Consider the following 21,759-nt stretch of genomic DNA (forward strand, 5'->3'; position numbering starts at 1 on the left):
AATAGTTTCTTTCCTCAAGAATTTTGTAATGAGAGAAGGAATTATGGTAGACAATCATGTGCAAATACAAACAATTTTGAATGAATAAAGTTGAACATACATTTCATAGGTTGAGATTCCTGGGAAGCAGACTCTGAGACAGAATTTATCCCACATGATGTTTATCAGGGTGTGCCCTTGGGATCAACACCTATGCAAGGGAGGTAAAGGAAGCAGGAGTGAGCAGAGGGAGAAACCAAGCTGTGATGCAGCCCCAACAAGTGCTTCTGTTGACTTAATGGAGAGTTCTAGATCTGAGATGTCTATTCAGAGCTATTCTTAGGTGGGAGGAGGGAGTGTGGTTTTCATACCCTTCTGTCAACCACTCATGGAATCTGGCTCATCCTGCAAAAGTATGTGACCTTGGGTGCATCAGCTCCCTGCAGCTGAGGCAGTGCCCAAAGAAAGGTAGGAGCTGAAAGACATCTTTCAGCAACATGCCCAGCAGCTGGGGAATAAGTCCTTTATTCATAAATGTGAATCTGTGTGGCACATCACAGTGTCCACTACAATGCCCTACTGAGAATTTATACAAACCAACTTGTAATCAAAACTAAGAATTTAGGAAAATGAGAAGCATGAAGGAAAAAGTGAGAATAATTATGGTGTTTGGACAGACAAGACTTCCATATGGAGGGTGTAGAGGTTGAAGCTGGGCTGGAGTTTTGACAAAGGAGGAGCTGACATGTTCCTTTGAAGACACCAAGGAGGTGACAAAGTGGGTAGTGCTCAAGGGTAAAAGGCTGTGGTGGCAGAAAAGGGCTAGACATTTGCAGGAATGTCAATATGATAGGCTTTCCTACAGCAAGATGTTGGGAAAAATTAAAACAGACAGAAGCAGGGGATGTCAGTGGGGAGCCTTGATACTCTTAATCAGCTTTGACTTAAAAAACAAATAGTAAACATTGAAGTCTTCAGAGAAAACAATTCTTGTTATAATGTATAGAACAGATTGGAAGGAGAAGATGGAAGGAGAGGGGCCACCTGTAGGGTCTGGAATAGCATGAGGGTTTTAGTTGTTCTTATAATGTCCTCTCACCTGGAGTTGAGGCTAGGATGTGCAAGTCAGGTACCATATAGTACAAAATTTGTATTTGCAGGATTCTGACAGTGAGCACCTCCTTAGATTCTGTGTCCTAGGCACCTTGCTTGCCTCACTGAAGTCCTAATTCTTCTTTCACCAAACCATCCCAAACAAATATATTTTAGCAAAAACAGTGTGCTTGCTGTGTAAGTGCCATTTTTGAGCAAGTGCCCAGCACTCAGGACTCTTGTTGGTGAGTGCAAAAGAATGTGTGCATGTAGGCTGTTAGTATTTAGCTGGGGTGGTCACGGGGGCGGGGGGGGTTCTGAGTAGGAAATATTTAAACTGAGACTGGAAAGTGTTATCCACACGGAGTGGGTGTGGAAAAGCATTTCAGACAAAAGAGCATTTAAAAAAAACAGCTTGTGGAAAGACTCTGAGACAAAAATGCATAAGGTTGTACAATTATGTATATGATCCTCTTAAGCTATTAGAGGAATAAGAAGCAGTACAACCAAGTGCTAAAAAGCACCCTAGTCTGTTTGACTTTATGACTAAAGAGGCCAAAACAATAAAATAAAATGGGGCAATTGGTTATCTTTTTAAATGCCAAGGCACTATTAAGGTTTGATCAAAATATAAATATATACTGCTGAACATGGTTGTGTTAGAAATGGGAGAGAGATAGAGGCAGGAGGAGCAGGATAATCTGATCCAAGTGCCTTTATTTTATGCTGAGTTTACAGGTAAATTGAGTCTGGACTGATTGCAGCCCTGGGGGGAGGCAGGAATGGGTTTTTTAAAAGAAAAAGTGCATGTTTTGTATGGGAATGAGGGAAGGATTAGTCTCTTGTTCTTCTGGGCAGTTGCCTCAGGGTTTCAGGATGTGAGTAGGGATGGGTAAGGTAAGGGACCAGGCTGTTCCCAGGTATAGGAAGGTCATTCTGACCAGCAGCCATTACAGCTGGCATCAGATGTATATTGTTCTCAGTGGGAGAGAGTTTTGACTAAGTCGTGGGCTACCAAGTGAGTCGAAACAATTGAGTCATGAGTAGCCCAGGGAGTTGGAAACCTGGCCTGACTGGGTCATGAGCAGTCTGGCAGGTTGGGAAACTGGCCTGAACCTTTCAGTTTGCACTACAACTTAAAGCATAAAAAGGGAAGAAGATGGGAATATTGTTGAAAAGAATATAATCCTTATGTAAGAAATCATATAGAATAAAGTTACCTACATAACAGTTACATTCTTCCCCCTGCAGGGTTATGAGCCAGATCCCAGTGTAATCAAGTTGGCAGAGCAGTATGCCAAGGAGGTATGTTCCTATATATAATGTTATTATTGCCTTTATCTGTCCCACGTTTAATTGGCATGCTTGTGTATTCTAGAACAATACCAAGCTGTCACTGATGAATGATCCATTAGAAGCAGCTCGTGGAGGCAATGTATTAATTACAGACACTTGGATAAGCATGGGACAAGAAGAGGAGAAGAAAAAGCGTCTCCAGGCTTTCCAAGGTTACCAGATTACAATGAAGGTACAAAGTGATGTGTTTCTGAAGGTTGATCAAGTCTATTCATAAAGGCCAGAACCATCTAATCACTCATTCACTTTAGGAAGAGTAGACTGTCTGTTCGTTCCCTATGAAGGACCCACTGACTATATCCCCTAAAGAATTCTCTACCCCTGAAGATTAGCTATATCCTTTAGAAAGACATTTCTGTCCTGGTTGAAGGAAGTTGAAACCCAGGCAGAAGAAAGAAGCTAACTTTTCTCGCTCACATCAATGAAGGCTTCAAAATGCTTTACACTTTATATGTTTAGAGACATAAGGTTACTTCTGTCACATGCAGTTTCTTATGATTTCTTCTCTAAGTAATGTCCCATAACTATGTTCTTCAGGCCAGTCCTTGACTGTTTTCTAAGGACACAAGTCCATTTGAGTTTTTGCTAACTTCCTCCAGAGCGTTCCCAGGGGACTCCTATCTATTGTGATGCCTTTCATGAATATCTGAAGCAATGCTTAATGTTGAGCATGCATTAGAATTGTCTGGAGGAGGTGTTAATATACAGCTGGAAGGACCCCACTCCTACAGAGACACTGAATCACTAGGTCAGGGGTGAGGCCCAAGATTTGCATTTCTACCAAGTTCCCAGGTGATGCAATGCATCTGCTCAAGGGTCACCCTTTGAAAACCACTGTCCTAGAGGAAAACCCTAAAAGTCAGGTGGACATTGGGATTTTGTCAGCAGAGTAACTAATCTGTTTTAGTGAAGAAAAGGATTAAGTAGTTACAGTAGATATTTTATTGATAAAATATATAAATATAAGCTCCCTTTGTGTATATGACAATAGAATAAAGTTTGAAAAGTAAAAAGTGAAAATGTCTTTCCCCCTCCCCTTAACAGTGATTATTCCCAGAGGTAGCCAGTGTTTATCAATCTGATGTGTCTCTTTGCAGAACTTTTCTGTGTATTTATATATGCCTATACACACAACTATTGATTTATCATGCATGGTATATTACTCCAACTTATATTTTTCACTTATCCATTCATTTGGATAGTTTTCATTCTTTTAAATGGTTACATAGAGTTCCAAAGTATGAATGGACTATAATCCACTTAAAATGCTTCCTATTAAAAAATTAGGCTATTTACTTATTTTTTGCATTTTATTTTTTTCACATTTTTTATTGTTGTTCAAGTACAGTTGTCTCCATTTTACCCCCACCACTTCCCCCACCCCAGCTATCCCCACTTCCCACCCTTGATCCTACCCACTTCAGCTTTGTCCATGTGTCCTTTACAAACAATACTGAAATGAACATCCTTATATAAATTTCTTTTTTAAAATATATTTGATTATGCTATTACAGTTGTCCCATTTCCCCCCTTTCACTCCCCTCTGCCATGCACACCCCCTCCCACCCACATTCCCTCCCTTTAGTTTATGTCCATGGGTCATACATATAAGTTCTTTGGCTTCTACATTTCCTATACTATTCTTACACTCCCCCTGTCTATTTTCTACCTACCATTTATGCTACTTATTCTCTGTACCTTTTCCCCCTCTCCCTCCTCCCCCTCCCCTATTGATAACCCTCCATGTGATCACCATTTATTTCTCTGTGAAAATATTACTGGAGAATAAATCCCTAGATAAAGAATTTCTGGGTGAAATGGCATATACATTGTAAAACACGGGAAATGCTGCTAAACTGACCATCTGAAAAAGACCGACAACTTAATACTCCCTCCAAACTGTCTCCATCCTTAGTTATTTACATTTTTAATTTTAAAAATTTGTGTCTTGTATTTTTTTAAATTTGCATTTCACTGATTGCTAATGAAGTTAAACATCTTTTTGTGTATATTGGCCACTTCCATGTCTTTTTCTATAAGCCACTATCATATCCTCTGCCCATTTTCTATTTTTTGTTTTTTATTCTTGGTTATAGGAGTTATTTATAAATTATAGCTAATCCCTTGTCATATATGTGGCAAATATTTTCATGGAGATATTTTTTGTTTTTTAAAGTTGAATTTATTGAGGTGACACTGGTTGACAAAATTATATAGGTTTCAGATATACAATTCTATAATATATCATCTGTATATTATATTGTATGTTCCCCACCTCAAGTCAAGACTCGTTCCATCACCATTTGTCACCCCTTTACTCTCTTTTACCTCCCTCCATCCCTCCATTCCTTTCAGTAATCAACATACTGTTGTCTATTAGGATTTTTTTCTTAATTCCTTCACCTTTTTCACCCAGTTCCCCCACCACTTCTCCTCTGACAGCTGTCAGTATGTTCTCTGTATCCATGGAGAATTTTTAAATTCTCTGTGGTTTACCCCATACTTCCTTTGACAAACTTAGAAGTTTTTCCATGCTGGAACTGTAGACATAAAGAGCATTAATCTCACTGATGTATGACAGGTTCAAGTGTTATTATTTTCCCTTGTCACTTTTCCAGTATTTAGAAACTTAGAAGGTTCTGAACCTAGACCTAGAGTGGGAGGTAAAACAAATTTTAAATACAAAGGCAGTAATTTTGAGGTAGGAAATTATGATGAAATGTAGTTTTGAATCTGTAAGTGAACAGTGGAAATGGATGGAAAATGTAACTTTCAGGAATGAACTGCTGGAAAATATTAAAACTATTAGAACATTTGCATTAAGAATGAAACATCTAGTACAGTGCCCTTAACCCTGTTTAATACACTCCTATCTCAGTGCTCTTTTACAAAATTGTTTTAGCTGGTGATAAAGCATGCTTCAAGTGCTAAAATGCATAATTTGGAGATAAACTCAAAATACAACACAATCACATAAAAGAAACTTCTAAAATATACTGGTGTATAATCAGTGACTTTTGCTATCAGCCACATACTATACTGGTAGAGTTCTTTACTGAAATGTCCACTATCCCCCTAAACAGAGTACCAGAAACCTGAGTCAGTGGTTTAATTGAGAGTGATGATCTCCCAAATACAAAAATAACAATAAATTTCCAAGAGTTGAAAGTACCATATACATTTCTCCTGGGTGCCTTGAGCTTACACCCTTCTTTATCTCTTTGCATGCAGCTTCATCTGTCATTTTGCAATGATCTCTGACACCAGGCCATATGTATTGTTAAATATTAAAGAAGACAAATGTGATAGCCACATATAATACTGAAAACACAGTCTTATTCCCATCTCTTCCTTAGACTGCTAAAGTTGCTGCCTCTGACTGGACATTTTTACACTGCTTGCCCAGAAAACCAGAAGAAGTGGATGATGAAGTGTTTTATTCTCCACGATCTCTAGTATTCCCAGAGGCTGAAAACAGAAAGTGGACAATCATGGTAAGCAAGAAATAGGGAATGGCGAATAAGGAGTTCTCTCTGTGGCCCTAAGTAGGTCATTCATGCCTTTTGTCAAACCATTAGCAACTGAGATTATCCACCTACTTTACTTGCTTATATGGCATCTGTTTTCTTTCCAGAAAGCTCATAACTGATTATTATTGCTTATTATCACTTACAGTGTATTTTAATTGAGTAAAATTAACCCCACTCCAAAATTATCTATTTTAATTGAAATTCTTAATCCTCTTTATCGGTCTGAGCACCAGCCACCATTGCCTGCCAACAGTTACAAGTCATATAATTCTTATTTTACAGTCCCCTTGTTAATGTTTATAGAGGCCCTTATTCAGTGCCTGCCACAAAATAAGCATTTAAAGTAATCTTATTTCCTTCTTCTTCTCTTTCTTGCTTTCATAACTTGCTTAGATAATTGTTTCTCTACTTGACTTTGGCCACAAAGACACATTTGCTTTTAGGTATGGAACATTTCTAGAGTTGCAGCAAAACTAACAAAAATTATTGGTCCCTTTAACATAATGCTGCTAATTTCATCTTCATCACTGCTATTCTGGGAAATACTAATCTCAAGTCTTTGCTTTACAATATCCCAAATGTCACCTTCTTTTCTGGAAAACTGAATACTTAAGTGCAGTAATTTAGTAGCATCGTTTTTTTTTGTTTTGTTTTTGGCTTTTAGTAATTTAACTAATCTTAATTACTATATTAGCCAGGTTTTATTGGCAAACAATAGAGTCTATTCTAGGTAGATAAATGGAAAGAAAATTATTGAAAAACATTAAGCAGCTCCCAGAATATCTGAGGAAAGAGGGTGTAGCAAATCATTCTTGGATACCACACATTCAGAAACAACACAGGCAGGAGAATTGCCCAACAAAACAGTGGTACTTTATAGCCAAAACACCAATGACACAACAATCCATAAGCTGGTAAGTAAGGCCTTTGAAACTAAATGCTAGATACTGCATTATAGCTGCCCCAGCTGAACTAGATACCTCTACCATGCACTATAAGATCCGTTCTCCCAGAGAAAGGCTTCCACTGCATTTAGTTCACTTATGGCTCCAAGTCTTGAATAGATACAGCTAAGTGGCATGTCTGCATCCTAACTGCTAGGTAGTTTGGGAAATATAGTTTATAGCTTTCAGTCTCCAGAGTAGTGAAAAACAAGGTGGCAAGTACTATCTGCTAATTATCTATTCTGTAAGTGAGGATTTATAAAATTACTGTGAATATTAAAATAATACATATAAAACAGTATGGCACCTAATAAACTGTAAATACTCTTATTATCATTATCACCATCAGCATCTTCATTGTTGGTCAAATACAGTGACCAGCAGAAATTCAAGGTCCACTATGGCTGTTTGGAAGCCAATAGCAACTCCCTTTGCAATGGAAAGTTGTATATCAGGCCTAAATTTGTCATATTTAATAAGAAGGATGATATTTTTACTGTACCTTCTAGCTTGCCACTTCAGGGTGCTAACTGTGACTAGCTGGCAGATGCCATGTCATATAGATCAGTGCTTCTGAAACATTAATGTCCATTTGAATCACCTAAAGTTCTTGTTAAAGTGCAAGTTTGGATTCAGTGAGTCTGAGGTGAGGGCCAAGGTTTAACATTTCTAACAAGACCCAGGTAATGCAGATACTGCTCTCCTGTGGACCACATTTGAGGAGCAAAGATCTAGATGATTGTTGCGCGTGGGTCACCGGCTAGCAGTGACCACGGCACACTGTGGATGGCTCGACGATAAACACGCGAGAAAAAACATGCACAGAGACAAACTAGTTTCTGTGGAGAAGTAGGGACGAAATGGCCACCCCTTCTAGTGAGGAGCGCGCCGATTTACAGTCCATACCTGCTTTTATTGGGCTCATGCTACATAATAACTCAGGTAACGTACAATACTCATTAGGGGAAGTAAGGAATATATAAAACAAAGAACTCTGCCGGTCTATTGAGTTGGGGGTCAAAGAGCTGTAAGGCTGAGGAACAAACTAGCTTCCTCCTAAGACCCTCCTCATTCAACTAAGAGCATTCTTGGACAAAGAAGGTTTCACAGTAATTTACATGTTCTTTCTTAGGCCTGATCACCCCGGGAAATCCGCACTTCCCAGTACCGAGCTGTACTTCCCCGTCATTGTTTCAGGCTTAGGTGGAGCGCGGGAACTAAAGCCACCGAGAGATAAGGAGATTTTCTTCCGGACGCTGAGAACTCAGACTTTGTCAGAGCCGAGGAGTGAGGGTCCATCACCCCCTTTTGCTGCAGCCCCCCCAAGTCCTTCTTTTGGGGGGCCTCCCCAAAAGTGATCGTGCCTGGCTTGGGTTGTTCCCCCGTGGGGAATCTTACCCGTCTTTGGCTAACCGACCAAGCTTTTTTTGGGGTTCAGCAGCAGAAACAGCATTACTGCCAGGGAGATAAGCCTTTGTCTCCTTGCTGGCTCACGGTTCCAAGGGCGTTCCCTTAGCTTTAGCCTAGGCGGGGGTCTCAGCTTCTAATACCAGTCAGGGCGGTTCCCAACAGATGATGAAAAAGAAACTGTGTGAGCAAACAACAGAATATAAAAGGTAGAATCACCATAAACCAGACAAGCAGACCACAGCAAGCATCCACAGACAATATTTTTTTAAAATGAAGAAAGAAAAATGATGCTTTGATAACTGCTCAGGCAATATGCCTACTCAGAAAAGGCTTGAAAAAAAAAATGTGAGCTGTCCAACCATATACCTCAGGAAGCAACATAGCAAAAAATACTTTCCTCAAGCTCTAGTCTTTATCAGAGTATGGTTGGAGTTACAAAAATAAATCAACCTAAATCTGCTAAAATAGTTTCTTTTAGAAATTAGGGGGGTCAGAGGAGAAACTAAAAGAAAGCTTTCTAAGATATCATTTATGGAGGAGCTCTGCACTTTCTCAAGTTTTAAAGAGCTTATTTAACAACATCTTGGAATTTACCTTAAAAATTAAATACGTAATATATTCACATGGTTGAAATGTTTATAAGAATATAAGTATATAAATATATGTGTATACATACATACATACACACATACATACACACAATGAAATCTTCTGCCTACCCATTTTCCATCCTTGTATGTTCTAAAACTATTTCTCCATTCCCCCAAATTCCTGAGGTACCCACTGTTATTAGGGGAAATTATATTTTAAACAAGAAGCATAGCTATGTTAAAATAAAGGTAAAGAGTCTAAAATACAAAGAATACTTAAGCAGGAGTGAGAAGACTTGAATTCTATAATTTTCTTTAATACTAGTCAGCTGTGTCATCTTAGATAACTATTACCTCTCTAGGTTCCAGTTTCCTCATATATAAAATGGGAGGATCATTCTGTATAGATGGGAAATTATTTTTAAACTTAGGTCCTCAATACCATCAGTAGACTATTTGGAGTACTATATTTGGAGGGTTCTAAGCTTGCTTGAGGTTTTGTAAAGAAAGAGTGGCATGGCTGACTAGTGATGCCTAACATAGATTCTGGAAAGAAGTGATGACACACACGATGCACTCTATGTTTCTAAGCTAGATAATTTGGACAGTCCACTGAGTTAAGCTCACTTCAGCAATCATATGCTGAACATCCACTGTGTGCCAGATTCTCTGCCAGGCATTGGAGATTTAAAAATGAATATTGGGCCCCTGCAGCCTCCACAGTTCATAAAAGCATAGTATTTTCAAGTGGGATGAGACTTTAGAGACTGTAGAGTCTAAATTCTTATTTTATAGACAAAGAAAATATTCTTAGCTTATTTAGAATGGGATTTAGTCTCAGCACTTCTTTGTTATATTTTTCTGGGATATTTTAAAGGCACAATACTTATTTTCCTCTAGAATTGTCTTTTTTAAAAAATTATTTTATTGCTGTTCAATTACAGTTGTCTGTATTTCCCCCAAACCCACCTCCCTCCCTTGCTTCCATCCTCCCCCTTGTTTTGTCCATGTGTCCTTTATAGTAGTTCCTGAAAACCCTTCTCCCCTCTGTCCCCCTCCTCCCCCTCTGGCTAGGCTATTGTTAGATTGTTCTTATTTTCAATGACTCTGGTTATATTTTGTTTGTTTTTTTCTTTTGTCGATTATGCTCCAGTTAAAGGTGAGATCATATGGTATTTGTCCCTCACTGCCTGGCTTGTTTCGCTTAGCATAATGCTTTCCAGCTCCATCCATGCTATTGCAAAGGGTAGGAGCTCCTTCTTTCTTTCTGCTATGTAGAATTCCATTGTGTAAATGTACCATAGTTTTTTGATCCACTCATTTGCTGATGGGCACTTTAGGTTGCTTCCAGCACTTGGCTATTGTAAATTGTGCTGCCATGAACATTCTAGAATTTTCTTATCTGATACAGTAGCTACTAGGTGCATGTGGCTATTTAGATTTAAACTTCTACTAGTTAAACTATAATAAAATTTAAGATTCAATTCCTCAGGCATACTAACCACATTTTAAGTATGTTTTATTGATTACACTATTATATTACAGTTATCCATTTTTTCTTCCCTTTATCCCCCTCCATCCTGCAAGTCCCCTCCCTCCAACATTCCTCCACCCTTAGTTCATGACCATGGGTTGTACAAATAAATTCTTTGACTTTTCCATTTCCTATGCTATTCTGTTCTGGCTCTGAATGTTTATTTCTTCCTTCTGTTCCAAATCTTTTATTTGAGTCTCAGTTTCCTTCCCTTCACTGTTGGTTCCCTGTGTATTTTCCTTTAGTTCACTTTTAATAGCCTTCACTTCTTCCTCTATTTTTTGACCATACTCAATCATTTCTGTGAGCATCCTGATAACCAGTGTTGTGAAGTCTGCATCTAATATATTGGCTATCTCCTCATTGCTTAGTTTCTTTTTCTGGAGTTTTGATCTGTTCTTTCATTTGGGCCACATTTCTCTGTCTCTGCACACCTGTTACATTGTAAGGGGTGGAGCCTTAGGTATTCTCCAGGGCAGGGCAATCTAGTTTACTGTATTGTGGTACTGTGTAGGGAAGGGGTCAGAAAGGGAACAATGCTGCTTACTTGGCCCTCACCCCACTTTCAGTCATTTCCCTCACTTCCCACAAGAGGATTGTGCCCTTTCAGGTGCTGATTCCCAGGTGGGTGAGCTTGTGTATATTCTAGGATCCTGTGGGCCCCTCCAACATACTCTCCTGTGCAACTGGGAGTTTCTCCTACTGCTACAACCTGCATAGGTTTTTACAGCCAGAGTTTTTGAGGCTTTAGTTTCTCATGTGGAAACCATGGGTTGCACAGTCTGTCTTATTCCCCAGTTGTTCTCTCTGGCTTATCAGTACTCAAATGTGGGACCACCCCATCTGCCAGCCACAGACTCATCTGTCCTAGTCTGCTAGTCACTGACTTGCACATCTTTACCGCCCTGGCTCCCCATCTCTGCCCTTCCTATCAGTCTGGATAAATGTTTCTTCAACTCTTTGGTTGTTGGGCTTCGATACAGTTTGATTTTCTGGTAGTTCTGGTTGTTTTGTTTGTTTGTTTTTAAATTGCTTGTTATCCTTCTTTTGGTTGTGCGAGGAAGTGAAGCATATCTACCTATGCCTCCATCTTGGCCAGAAGCTCCTAACCACATTTTAAGGGCTCAATAGCCACACTTGGCTGGTAGGTACACTATTTGTAGTTGCCAGCACAGACATAGAACATTTCCATCTTTGCAGAAAGTTCTATTGAACAGCACTACAGTCTAAAGAATGATTTTCAAACAGTTCATCTAAAATCAGGTTGGAAGAAGGAAAGATAAAACCTACCTTCAAGTTCTGAGATGCCCATAATGATTGGTATATACTAAGTTATATAACTAAATAGGGTGAAGTGCTTGTTCTAAAAGCATATAACTTTTAAAAAGTAAAAGTGTACTCTTTCAGCACTCAATAGCTTTTTAAGGCCTCCATGCTGGGTGATTTCCAGCAGTGTTTTTCAGAACACTCTAGTAATCACACCATTCTCTCCATAATGCAGAGGTCTTTTTTATAAAATATACCCTCTCCTTCACCAAAAGCTTGCTTTTGTATTTTTCAATAATTAGTAAGGCTGTATGACTCACAAAATCAGGAGGGTTTCTTCTTCTGCCTACAAATTTTACTGTGGAGCTAAAGTAACTTAAAGGGACCCTGCAAACAGCTGACACTTGCTATCAGCCTCATGCTCAGACACACAACACCATTTCAAATATAATTCACAGTATTTTATAATCCCTAACTAGTCTCCATATTAGGAGTCAGAAAAAAACAAAGGAGACCCAGTTAAAATGAAATTTCAGATAAATAAATAATTGTTTAGTATAGCTAATGTCCCATGCAAGATTTGGAATATGCTTATAGTTAAAAAAATTGTTGGTTTTCCAAAATGCCAATTTAATTGTCTGTCTACATTTATTTGTTTAGCTAAATCTGGAAACTCCACTTCAAGTTTACTTCCTAAGATTTTACTTTTGAAAATAAATTTGATACATGTAATGGCAATTAAGAACAAAACCAAGCCTTAAACGTGGTCCCAGGAACCTATAAAAAAGCTTGTTGCGCGTGGGTCACCGGCTAGCAGTGACCACGGCACACTGTGGATGGCTCGACAATACGCGAGAAAAAACACACATGCACAGAGACAAACCAGTTTCTGTGGGGAAGTAGGGACAGAATGGCCACCCCCCCTAGTGGGGAGCGCGCTGATTTACCGTCCATACCTGCTTTTATTAGGCTCATTTTGCATAATAACTCAGGTAACGTACAATACTCATTAGGGGAAGTAAGGAATATATAAAACAAAGAACTCTGCCGGTCTATTGAGTTGGGGGGTCAAAGAGCTGTAAGGCTGAGGAACAAACTAGCTTCCTCCTAAGACCCTCCTCATTCAACTAAGAGCATTCTTGGACAAAGAAGGTTTCACAGTAATTTACATGTTCTTTCTTAGGCCTGATCACCCCCGGGAAATCCGCACTTCCCAGTACCGAGCTGTACTTCCCCGTCATTGTTTCAGGCTTAGGTGGAGCGCGGGAACTAAAGCCACCGAGAGATAAGGAGATTTTCTTCCGGACGCTGAGAACTCAGACTTTGTCAAAGCCGAGGAGTGAGGGTCCATCACCCCCCTTTTGCTGCAGCCCCCCAAGTCCTTCTTTTGGGGGGCCTCCCAAAAGTGATCGTGCCTGGCTTGGGTTGTTCCCCGTGGGGAATCTTACCCGTCTTTGGCTAACCGACCAAGCTTTTTTTGGGGTTCAGCAGCAGAAACAGCATTACTGCCAGGGAGATAAGCTTTTTTCTCCTTGCCGGCTCACGGTTCCAAGGGCGTTCCCTTAGCCTAGCCTAGGCGGGGGTCTCAGCTTCTAATACCAGTCAGGGCAGTTCCCAACATATCCCCCTTTTCTAGTTTTTTTAAAATCAATTGTGGTCGTTAAGCCTGTGAAACCTACTTTTGCTGTTTTCGAATGCAAATCAGAAGAAAAGCAACATCTACATACATCATAAGGCAATAATAGAAATATAAAGCAGAAACTAAATTCTATGGGTGGTGAATACCTAAATTTCTAAATTCAGTGCAAGAAAACATATTAAGGGAAAAACAAAAGTAATAGGTCTGATTACATTTCAATCTTTGAGAGAAATTACATAGATATCAGGAAAGGCAAATTACAAGGCAGTTTGAGCATAATGCAAGCCTGACTTTTTACAAGAGGATTTCTTAACAGGTGCAGTTCTGCGCACCGACTCATCACCTACTTTCTTACGTGGGTGTTGAGTTTTAATTTTACGCCTGCCAGAGTGGTTTCTCATACCTTCTCCCTTGTTTTCAGTTAGGACTGCTAAGGGTTCCATAAAGGTGGCTACCTGCTGGTCTCTGACACGACCCTGGGAAAACAATTTGCAAATACACCGAAGTACACAAATCAATATCACAATCAGTAAACAACCAGCAGCTCCAAAAACCCAAATTCTCAAATTAATTCCATCAAACCATGTTTTAGGATTCAGCCAATTAATATTTTCATTAAGGGCTCGAAAAAATGTCCTGTTTGGTTAAACGTTGAATGTCCTGCAGCTGATGATGTAACTCCAACTGCAATTTATCAATTTGTCCTTTTAAGTTAGTGGAGAAAGCTCCCCTCAAGCGATGTTGTATATCAGTCCAATTATGTTGGCTGGAATTCCACTGTAGCGGTGTGACACACAGTCTGGAGAAACCAGGGTCACAGGTTAGGTGTTGACGAATCACGAGAGCGTCCTGGCGTTCGCCAATCCAGTCCAGTGCTGATTCAACTGCAGAAAGGCGGGTCAGGATCTCCTGATCTATCTGAGCCTGTTGGACTAATTCTAAAGTAGCATTGATTAAACCATAAGTGCAACCAGGTGTTAACAAACTGTCGGACTCATAAGGAGAGCAGTGCATTGTTAAATGCTATAATGCCATTTGGATTCATTCATTTTCTGGTCATATTCTGGAGATAACAGATTTGGAAAGAGTAGGAAGACACAATTAAATCATAACCACTATTAACGACTGGTCTTGTTAGATTTATGCAAAGAAACCTTATGTCATTACTTACTCCTTTAGAATGCCAAATTCTGGAGGGATCAGGTAGGGAGAAAAATATAAAGTGTGAAGGAAAATCCTTTTCCTTCTGCTATCTACCAGGCTTCTTAAAACTTTCACTTCCACAGACCTTCTGCAACATTCACAAACTCTCTATTCTTTTTCATACACTTTCTGATATCCACCAAGATTGCATCTCCATGTCTTATACCTTCAATTACTAACACACACCACATAATTCTTTCTTAAAACGTTTACTTCCACAGATTTTCTGCAACATTCACAAACCTTCTAATCTGTCTTTCATACCCCTTCTGATATTCACCAGGATTGCATTTCCATGCCTTATACCTTCAATTATTAACTAACATCACATAACTTCTTTCCTAAAACTTTTACTTTTCCATTTATCTTTACAGTTTCCCCATTTACATTCCTAGAGTGTGAAGTTTCAACCTTCCCTGGAATCCTCAATTTTTTTTTTTCACAGCAGATACAGAGTAAAATCCATCCTTCTCTGTGGGGGTGAAGGTGGGGCCTCCGTGATCTGCTCACTCAATTTGCACACCGTTTCACTGTCAGAATCAGATTCATCATCATCTAGCTCTGTTTTCTTTGCCCAAATGAACTCGAGAGAATCCCTGACAAGCCTCCAGGTTACAAAGGTGTGTGCACCAATAGATATACCACTGTTTTGCAAAGATTTCAACCTTTCACCCACTTTTTCCAAAACATCAATGTCTAACGTCCCTCTATCAGGAAATGAAGGACAACATTTTCTTATAGATTGCAAAAGCTGCACCAAATGCTTTTCTTTCTTATACTTTGTTATACTTTCTTATACTTCCTTATACTTTGCTTCTTTAAGAACTTGTTGTAATATACGCAGAAAAGATTTCTGCCCTTTAGATAAGTTACAACCTATGTTTACCTCCCTTCTTTTTTTTTAAAGAAAAAGCTTACTTTTATTTACTTTTAATTGGCCAAAATAAATCACCTGATTACTTTTTTCAAGGCAAATCGTTTGTTTTTTCCCAAACTTGAGAATTAAATTACTATTTACCCAATTATAGGCGGTCGCGAAGAGAGAAACGACCTAGAAAAGAAAGACCTACTTCCCTGAAAATTCAACGCATCCCAACACATGCCCGAGAAAGAGTTCGGGGTCGTTGGCCCTTACCTGGGCTGTTAGCGCGCAAATCCACCCGAAGTTGATGCGTTGTCCACAGCGACGGCTCGTAGCCGCTGGTTCCAAGTGGTCTCGAACGGGGTCCCACCTCTGTGGTCCCGAATCGCTGCCCCACGTTTGGGCGCCAGCTGTTGCGCGTGGGTCACCGGCCAGCAGTGACCACGGCACACTGTGGATGGCTCGACAATACGCGAGAAAAAACACACATGCACAGAGACAAACCAGTTTCTGTGGGGAAGTAGGGACAGAATGGCCACCCCCCCTAGTGGGGAGCGCGCTGATTTACCGTCCATACCTGCTTTTATTAGGCTCATTTTGCATAATAACTCAGGTAACGTACAATACTCATTAGGGGAAGTAAGGAATATATAAAACAAAGAACTCTGCCGGTCTATTGAGTTGGGGGGTCAAAGAGCTGTAAGGCTGAGGAACAAACTAGCTTCCTCCTAAGACCCTCCTCATTCAACTAAGAGCATTCTTGGACAAAGAAGGTTTCACAGTAATTTACATGTTCTTTCTTAGGCCTGATCACCCCGGGAAATCCGCACTTCCCAGTACCGAGCTGTACTTCCCCGTCATTGTTTCAGGCTTAGGTGGAGCGTGGGAACTAAAGCCACCGAGAGATAAGGAGATTTTCTTCCGGACGCTGAGAACTCAGACTTTGTCAAAGCCGAGGAGTGAGGGTCCATCACCCCCCTTTTGCTGCAGCCCCCCAAGTCCTTCTTTTTGGGGGGCCTCCCAAAAGTGATCGTGCCTGGCTTGGGTTGTTCCCCCGTGGGGAATCTTACCCGTCTTTGGCTAACCGACCAAGCTTTTTTGGGGTTCAGCAGCAGAAACAGCATTACTGCCAGGGAGATAAGCTTTTTTCTCCTTGCCGGCTCACGGTTCCAAGGGCGTTCCCTTAGCCTAGCCTAGGCGGGGGTCTCAGCTTCTAATACCAGTCAGGGCGGTTCCCAACAAAAGCTTAAAATGTTTTTATCCCAGAGTTTGGCCTTTCTACTTTCTTCTTGTCATTCAGATCTTAACTTCAATGTCATTCCTTTAATAAGGTCTTCCCTGGCCAACTATTCTTAAATGATTTCCCAGGATCCTTTATACCATTTTTTATTTTATTTTCTAATGACATTTATCACTATGTGATATTTTGTTTGTTGCCCACACTCCCCCACTCCGTGTAATGAAAAATGCATCAAAGCATTGCTTTTGGCTGTAATGTTCTTTGTTACACCTAGAATGGTGCCCAACATATACCCTGAATATACGCTCAATACATTTTTGTAGCCTGAAGACAATATGGGTTGGGTTACCTGTTCTAGAACATAGGCTTTGGAAATCAGGTTAAAATCCTGGCTCTCTTTGTAATCTTGATCAAATACTGTAATTTCTCAAAGCCCAGTTTATTCATATAAAAATGGGGATAAAAATAGAAACGACTTCATAAGATTGCAAGGATTAAATGAGATGAATCATTTGAGCAAAGTAGTCAAGGTCTAGGGACAGGCAGGTACAGAGTCATCCCTTACTACCACCACTCAGGAAAATACCTATGCCTCAGTTTCCTCATCTGTATTTATGTCCTTTATCATCTCACATGGTAGGAAAGGATATTAAATGTTAGAGTGCATAGAAAGCACTCAGCACAGGGCCCAGAATGTGATAACTACTCAATAAATATGCTCAATGAACACCTCTAAAATTTAAGACCTGCATTTCTGATATAGGCTAGGGACATATATGGAGAATGGTGGAAAGGAAAGCAAGTACCCAAAAGGTAATGAAACTACCTCTCAAGAGTGGAGTCAGAAAAATCTAGGTCCCAACCCAGTTCTGTATTATCTGTTATTACCAGGACAGAGTTCCTCTATAAATGATAATAGAAGCTACCATAGATGGTTGTTGCATTAAATGAGATAATGCATAAATATTCCTCTCTAGTTCACCACAGCACCTAGCATAGAGCTTGGCAAATATTTCTTAACTCACTAACACATGATAAGGCACTTAGTCTGGCACATAACACTCAATAAACATTTGTCATCACTGTTTGATATTAATACTATTACCATTATAGTGGAAGTTGGGGAAAGTGAAAGTGGAAATTACTATTTGTGGCTGACAGCCTAATGGGAAGTTGTACTCTTAGCTATAAATATTTTCTCATGAGGAATCAGATTCAAATAGACATTATTTGTTATCCCAGATGATTTACTTATATTATTCTACATCTAATTTAGCTTACAAATGACTAAACCACAGTATAAACATGAGGATGGGAGGAATAATATTTCTCTAAAACCAGCCAATACCTAGGTTTCACTTATGACTGGAAAATGTAATCATGGTTACCACTATGATATATCATTTCAGCTAGTCCTGGAATGAGGCCTAAGTAAGTATAGTGTTTGTGCATATATTTGTGTCAGTCTGATTCCTCCCAATCTTCCTTTATCTAGGTAAAAATAAATATTAGATTGAAATGGCCCCTTATCATTTCCTCAGAAAAACATATTTTACCAAAGGCCTTCAAAGCTGCAACCCACTTCCTCTTCCTTAGGTCCTTAAGCAGACTCTTGCTAATACCATTTCTTCTTTCTCTTCCTTTCTTGTGTCATCCTAGGCTGTCATGGTGTCCCTGTTGACAGATTATTCACCTCAGCTCCAGAAGCCAAAGTTTTAATGCTGTGATACTTGCTGAGAGAGAAACAATGTTCTTCTGTAGCAGAATGAGTCAGTTTATGGGGAAAGGAGAAAAGAATCTAAGAGAAATAAGGAAATTCTGATTCATGGTATAGGTGAACAATATGATATTGCTTTGCTCTTCTAAAACTTTCCTAAACTCCTTAATTTAAGTGTTGATGCACTGTAATACATGCCTTGACTTGATTTTAACTAATTTATGATTTCTGGGTTACATTTTGTCATCATATTAATAATTATATATATATATATATATATATATTTACCTCAACTAAACATAAAATACTACATTCATAATATGTAATGTGTAAGCCATTAAATGTAATCTATGCTTTTTACCTGAATAAATTATCACCCAAACAAATCTGTAAATAAACATTTACCAAACAGGTCAGCTGCTAGTATATCTGTGGGCTGCGTTCATATTCCCCAGTACTAACAAAGAAGCCGAATGAGCCATCTTGCTGACATATTGCAATTTTCAGGCAAATGAAGTAGATAGACATTTGCTTATGGAGGCAAATGATGAAGTTCTTAGAAAACAGTTATAATTCTGCCAAAACTCTGGAGTTTTTTCCAATCATTTGTGGGAAGGAGGGTCCTTCTAGAGCACATATCTCTTTTCTGTACTGAATATTTAATGTTACAACACTAAGGAAACATTTGTAAACAGTGGTAAAACCATGGATACCTAGCTAGCAATGTAAGATCTGTTAGAGTGACATTTTCATAGGTTCAAATTCTTCAGCAGGAGCACTTCAATTTTTTTCATGTTTGTGTTTATCATGCATCTACTTATACCACACACTAGATATTTTCATAAATCTACTACTTGCCATATTGTAGCCCAATACCCCTCCAGGTTTTCTTCAAGATGATAAAATTTGCACTACTGGGTTATTATAATGTAATTAAAGCTAGAGTCTCTTGTGGGTGACTAAAACTTGAAATGTTGAATTATTATGATATAGTTAGAAAACTTTTAGTTAAAATTTAAATAACATAATTGGAACTTAAAAATAATACATTTTACAGAGGAAAAAAATAATGTCTTTTACAGAGAACAAAAAAGTAATTACTTTTACATTCTACCTCCCCCATTAGAAGAATGTTTTCAGGCTTGTTGGCTGATATTTTTCAGCAGATATCTATGACAAATGAGTAAGAGATAACTGACAAATTAGATTTGCAATAAAACATTTTGTAGGGAAAAAAGGCTTATAATGTTATAGGGGAAATCATTTTTTCTAGTAAATATCAAAGGTGATTTTTGTGTCTGTGGTAATTTATAAGGAGCACTTAAGAAAGAAAGAATGGAGTTTATGGACTATCTTCCTTCAGCAGAGGGTATAGGAATGATTTAACCAGAAGGTGTCATGTGGACTGTCAAGACTCTCCCTCAAAGTGCCTACATGTAAAGGACATAATCCTGAGTATCCTTCTACATTCTAAATGGTCCCCCATGGTAATGAGCTGATGTTTTTACAAGTTATTCTTTGAACCAAGTGGAAGTATAATCTTCATCCCTCAATAAGAAAAAACTTATAATCATTTTCTTGCTAACATATAGTCACTTTACCTCAAAAAGTCCTATAGCTTTCTTTTTCATGTATATGAAATTCAATATCTTTCTCAACCCAAATCTGTAGAAAATGCTTAATTTTTTATCTTAGGAAGACATTATTTATATTATCAGGAATAAAGAAAACGAGGGAAAAAGTAGGCTTAATTTCTTCCAAACTATTTTTTAATTTCCTCTTTCTTTATACCCTTCCCTCCCTCATTCTCTTTCCTGTGTAACTACTGCAACAACAAAGATTAACAAAAATTTCAGCAATGACGCTTGGGTTTCTGGTGTACACAATAGATCCTATCTATTTTATTACCATAACTAGCAAAAGAGTTCCTTGCTTCCCGGCTTTCCCCATTGTAACAATGGAAGTAAAAACACACTGCAATGATTTCAATGTCAGGGAAGAACCATCCCTTGTGTGTTTGTTTGTTTGTTTTTTTGTTTCAGTGATAAGTTCCCAAGAACTTTAGTAAAATAATTCAATGTCAGATATTTCTAATGGATATTGTGCTAATGGATGGTTTGACTTTAAGATCCCCAGGCAGAAAGATCTGCACGGATTAGCATGGCAATGCCACGTTAGACCTCATATGCAAGCAACACTAGAACCTCAGTTAAAATGGCAGGGGCCCCTTGGTCCAATGCAAAAGTTCCAAGACAAGTCTTCTCATGTGATAAAAACGACTGACAAATACTTATGGAGAGCGTATCCATAATACATTCTTTTTTTGGGGGGGAGGAGTGCTTTTTGTCTTGGAGGCTGTCATCAATGTTTAGATTGTGGAGATGGTTGAGGCATGTCTTGAGATATGGTACCACTCAGCAATTTTGTAGGATTGATGTCTTTTGACAAATATGAAAGGTCATATCAAGGAATTAAAAAAGTCAAGTCACAACAATCAGACACCCACAAACAGGAATACTACACATTGACATGCAAGCTGTACTATGGGCAAAGGTCTCAGGTGAAAAGTATGAGTAAAGGTTGAAACCTGGTCTGTACTTCAGTTACCAAGTCTTGTACCCTGTTACAGTCCTTACAGCCAGGAGGAAGGAATGACTTTTTTGTAAGTTGTCCACCCAGAGGGAACAATTTTCAGAACAAATTTCAATAGGTGCTTTGTTTTAAGTCATACAAAGGGCCAGTATCTGCTAGGGTTGGCCCTACTATTAACAATTTTCATCACAATTTTTTTAATGTCACCTTTTATTTGGTTAAAATGAGACACATAGGGAAACTTCAGTGATGGTCTTAGTGTCTTGCTTCAGTTTCTGCCACAGTTTCATTAAGACTCCATAATGGAAATTAAGAGTGTCTGTCCATCTTTATGTGAAAAATACATGACACAGATCATTAAAGCAGGGATTTGAGATCAACTCTGTAATTCTTTAGTATTTAAAATAAATTCATCACTAATAATTGTCCAGAAAATTTAATATTGATTATTGATAAAAGAATCTTGGTCAGATTATATGGAAGTGAATTCCCTGATATGGACTAAATCTTTTTACAGTTTTAATAGTGTCTGACTTATACTGATGACACCAGACTCAGTTTCTTTTTGTTGTTAATCCTCACCTGAGGATGTTTTTTAGTTGACTTTACAGAGAAAAGAAGGGGTAGGGATGGGAGAGAGAGAGAGAGAGACCACTTGGTTGCCTCCTGTATATGCCCTGACCAGGGATTGAAACTGCAGCCTAGGTATGTTCCTTGACCAGGAATTGAACCTGCAACCTTTTGTTGTACAGGACAATGCTCTTAACAAATTGAACCACCAGGCAGGGTCAGCCAGCCTCAGTTT

At 38.9% G+C, this 21,759-nt stretch overlaps 1 protein-coding gene across 1 annotated transcript in view; it reads left to right on the forward strand.

Annotated features, from left to right (window-relative positions):
- The window catches only part of OTC (ornithine transcarbamylase), a 67,698-nt gene extending 48,920 nt beyond the window's left edge, over window positions 1-18,778 (forward strand). Inside the window, exons 7-10 of the mRNA XM_045860524.1 lie at window positions 2,323-2,376; window positions 2,450-2,599; window positions 5,784-5,921; window positions 18,305-18,778. Coding sequence (XP_045716480.1) covers window positions 2,323-2,376; window positions 2,450-2,599; window positions 5,784-5,921; window positions 18,305-18,364 — 402 coding nt within the window. The 3' untranslated portion in view covers window positions 18,365-18,778. The remainder of the gene's footprint in view (window positions 1-2,322; window positions 2,377-2,449; window positions 2,600-5,783; window positions 5,922-18,304) is intronic.
- Window positions 18,779-21,759: the final 2,981 nt, after the last annotated feature.

This window comes from Phyllostomus hastatus, unplaced genomic scaffold (assembly GCF_019186645.2).
Source record: "Phyllostomus hastatus isolate PE091 unplaced genomic scaffold, TTU_PhHast_1.1 phas_scaffold_200, whole genome shotgun sequence".
Classification (NCBI taxonomy): domain Eukaryota; kingdom Metazoa; phylum Chordata; class Mammalia; order Chiroptera; family Phyllostomidae; genus Phyllostomus; species Phyllostomus hastatus.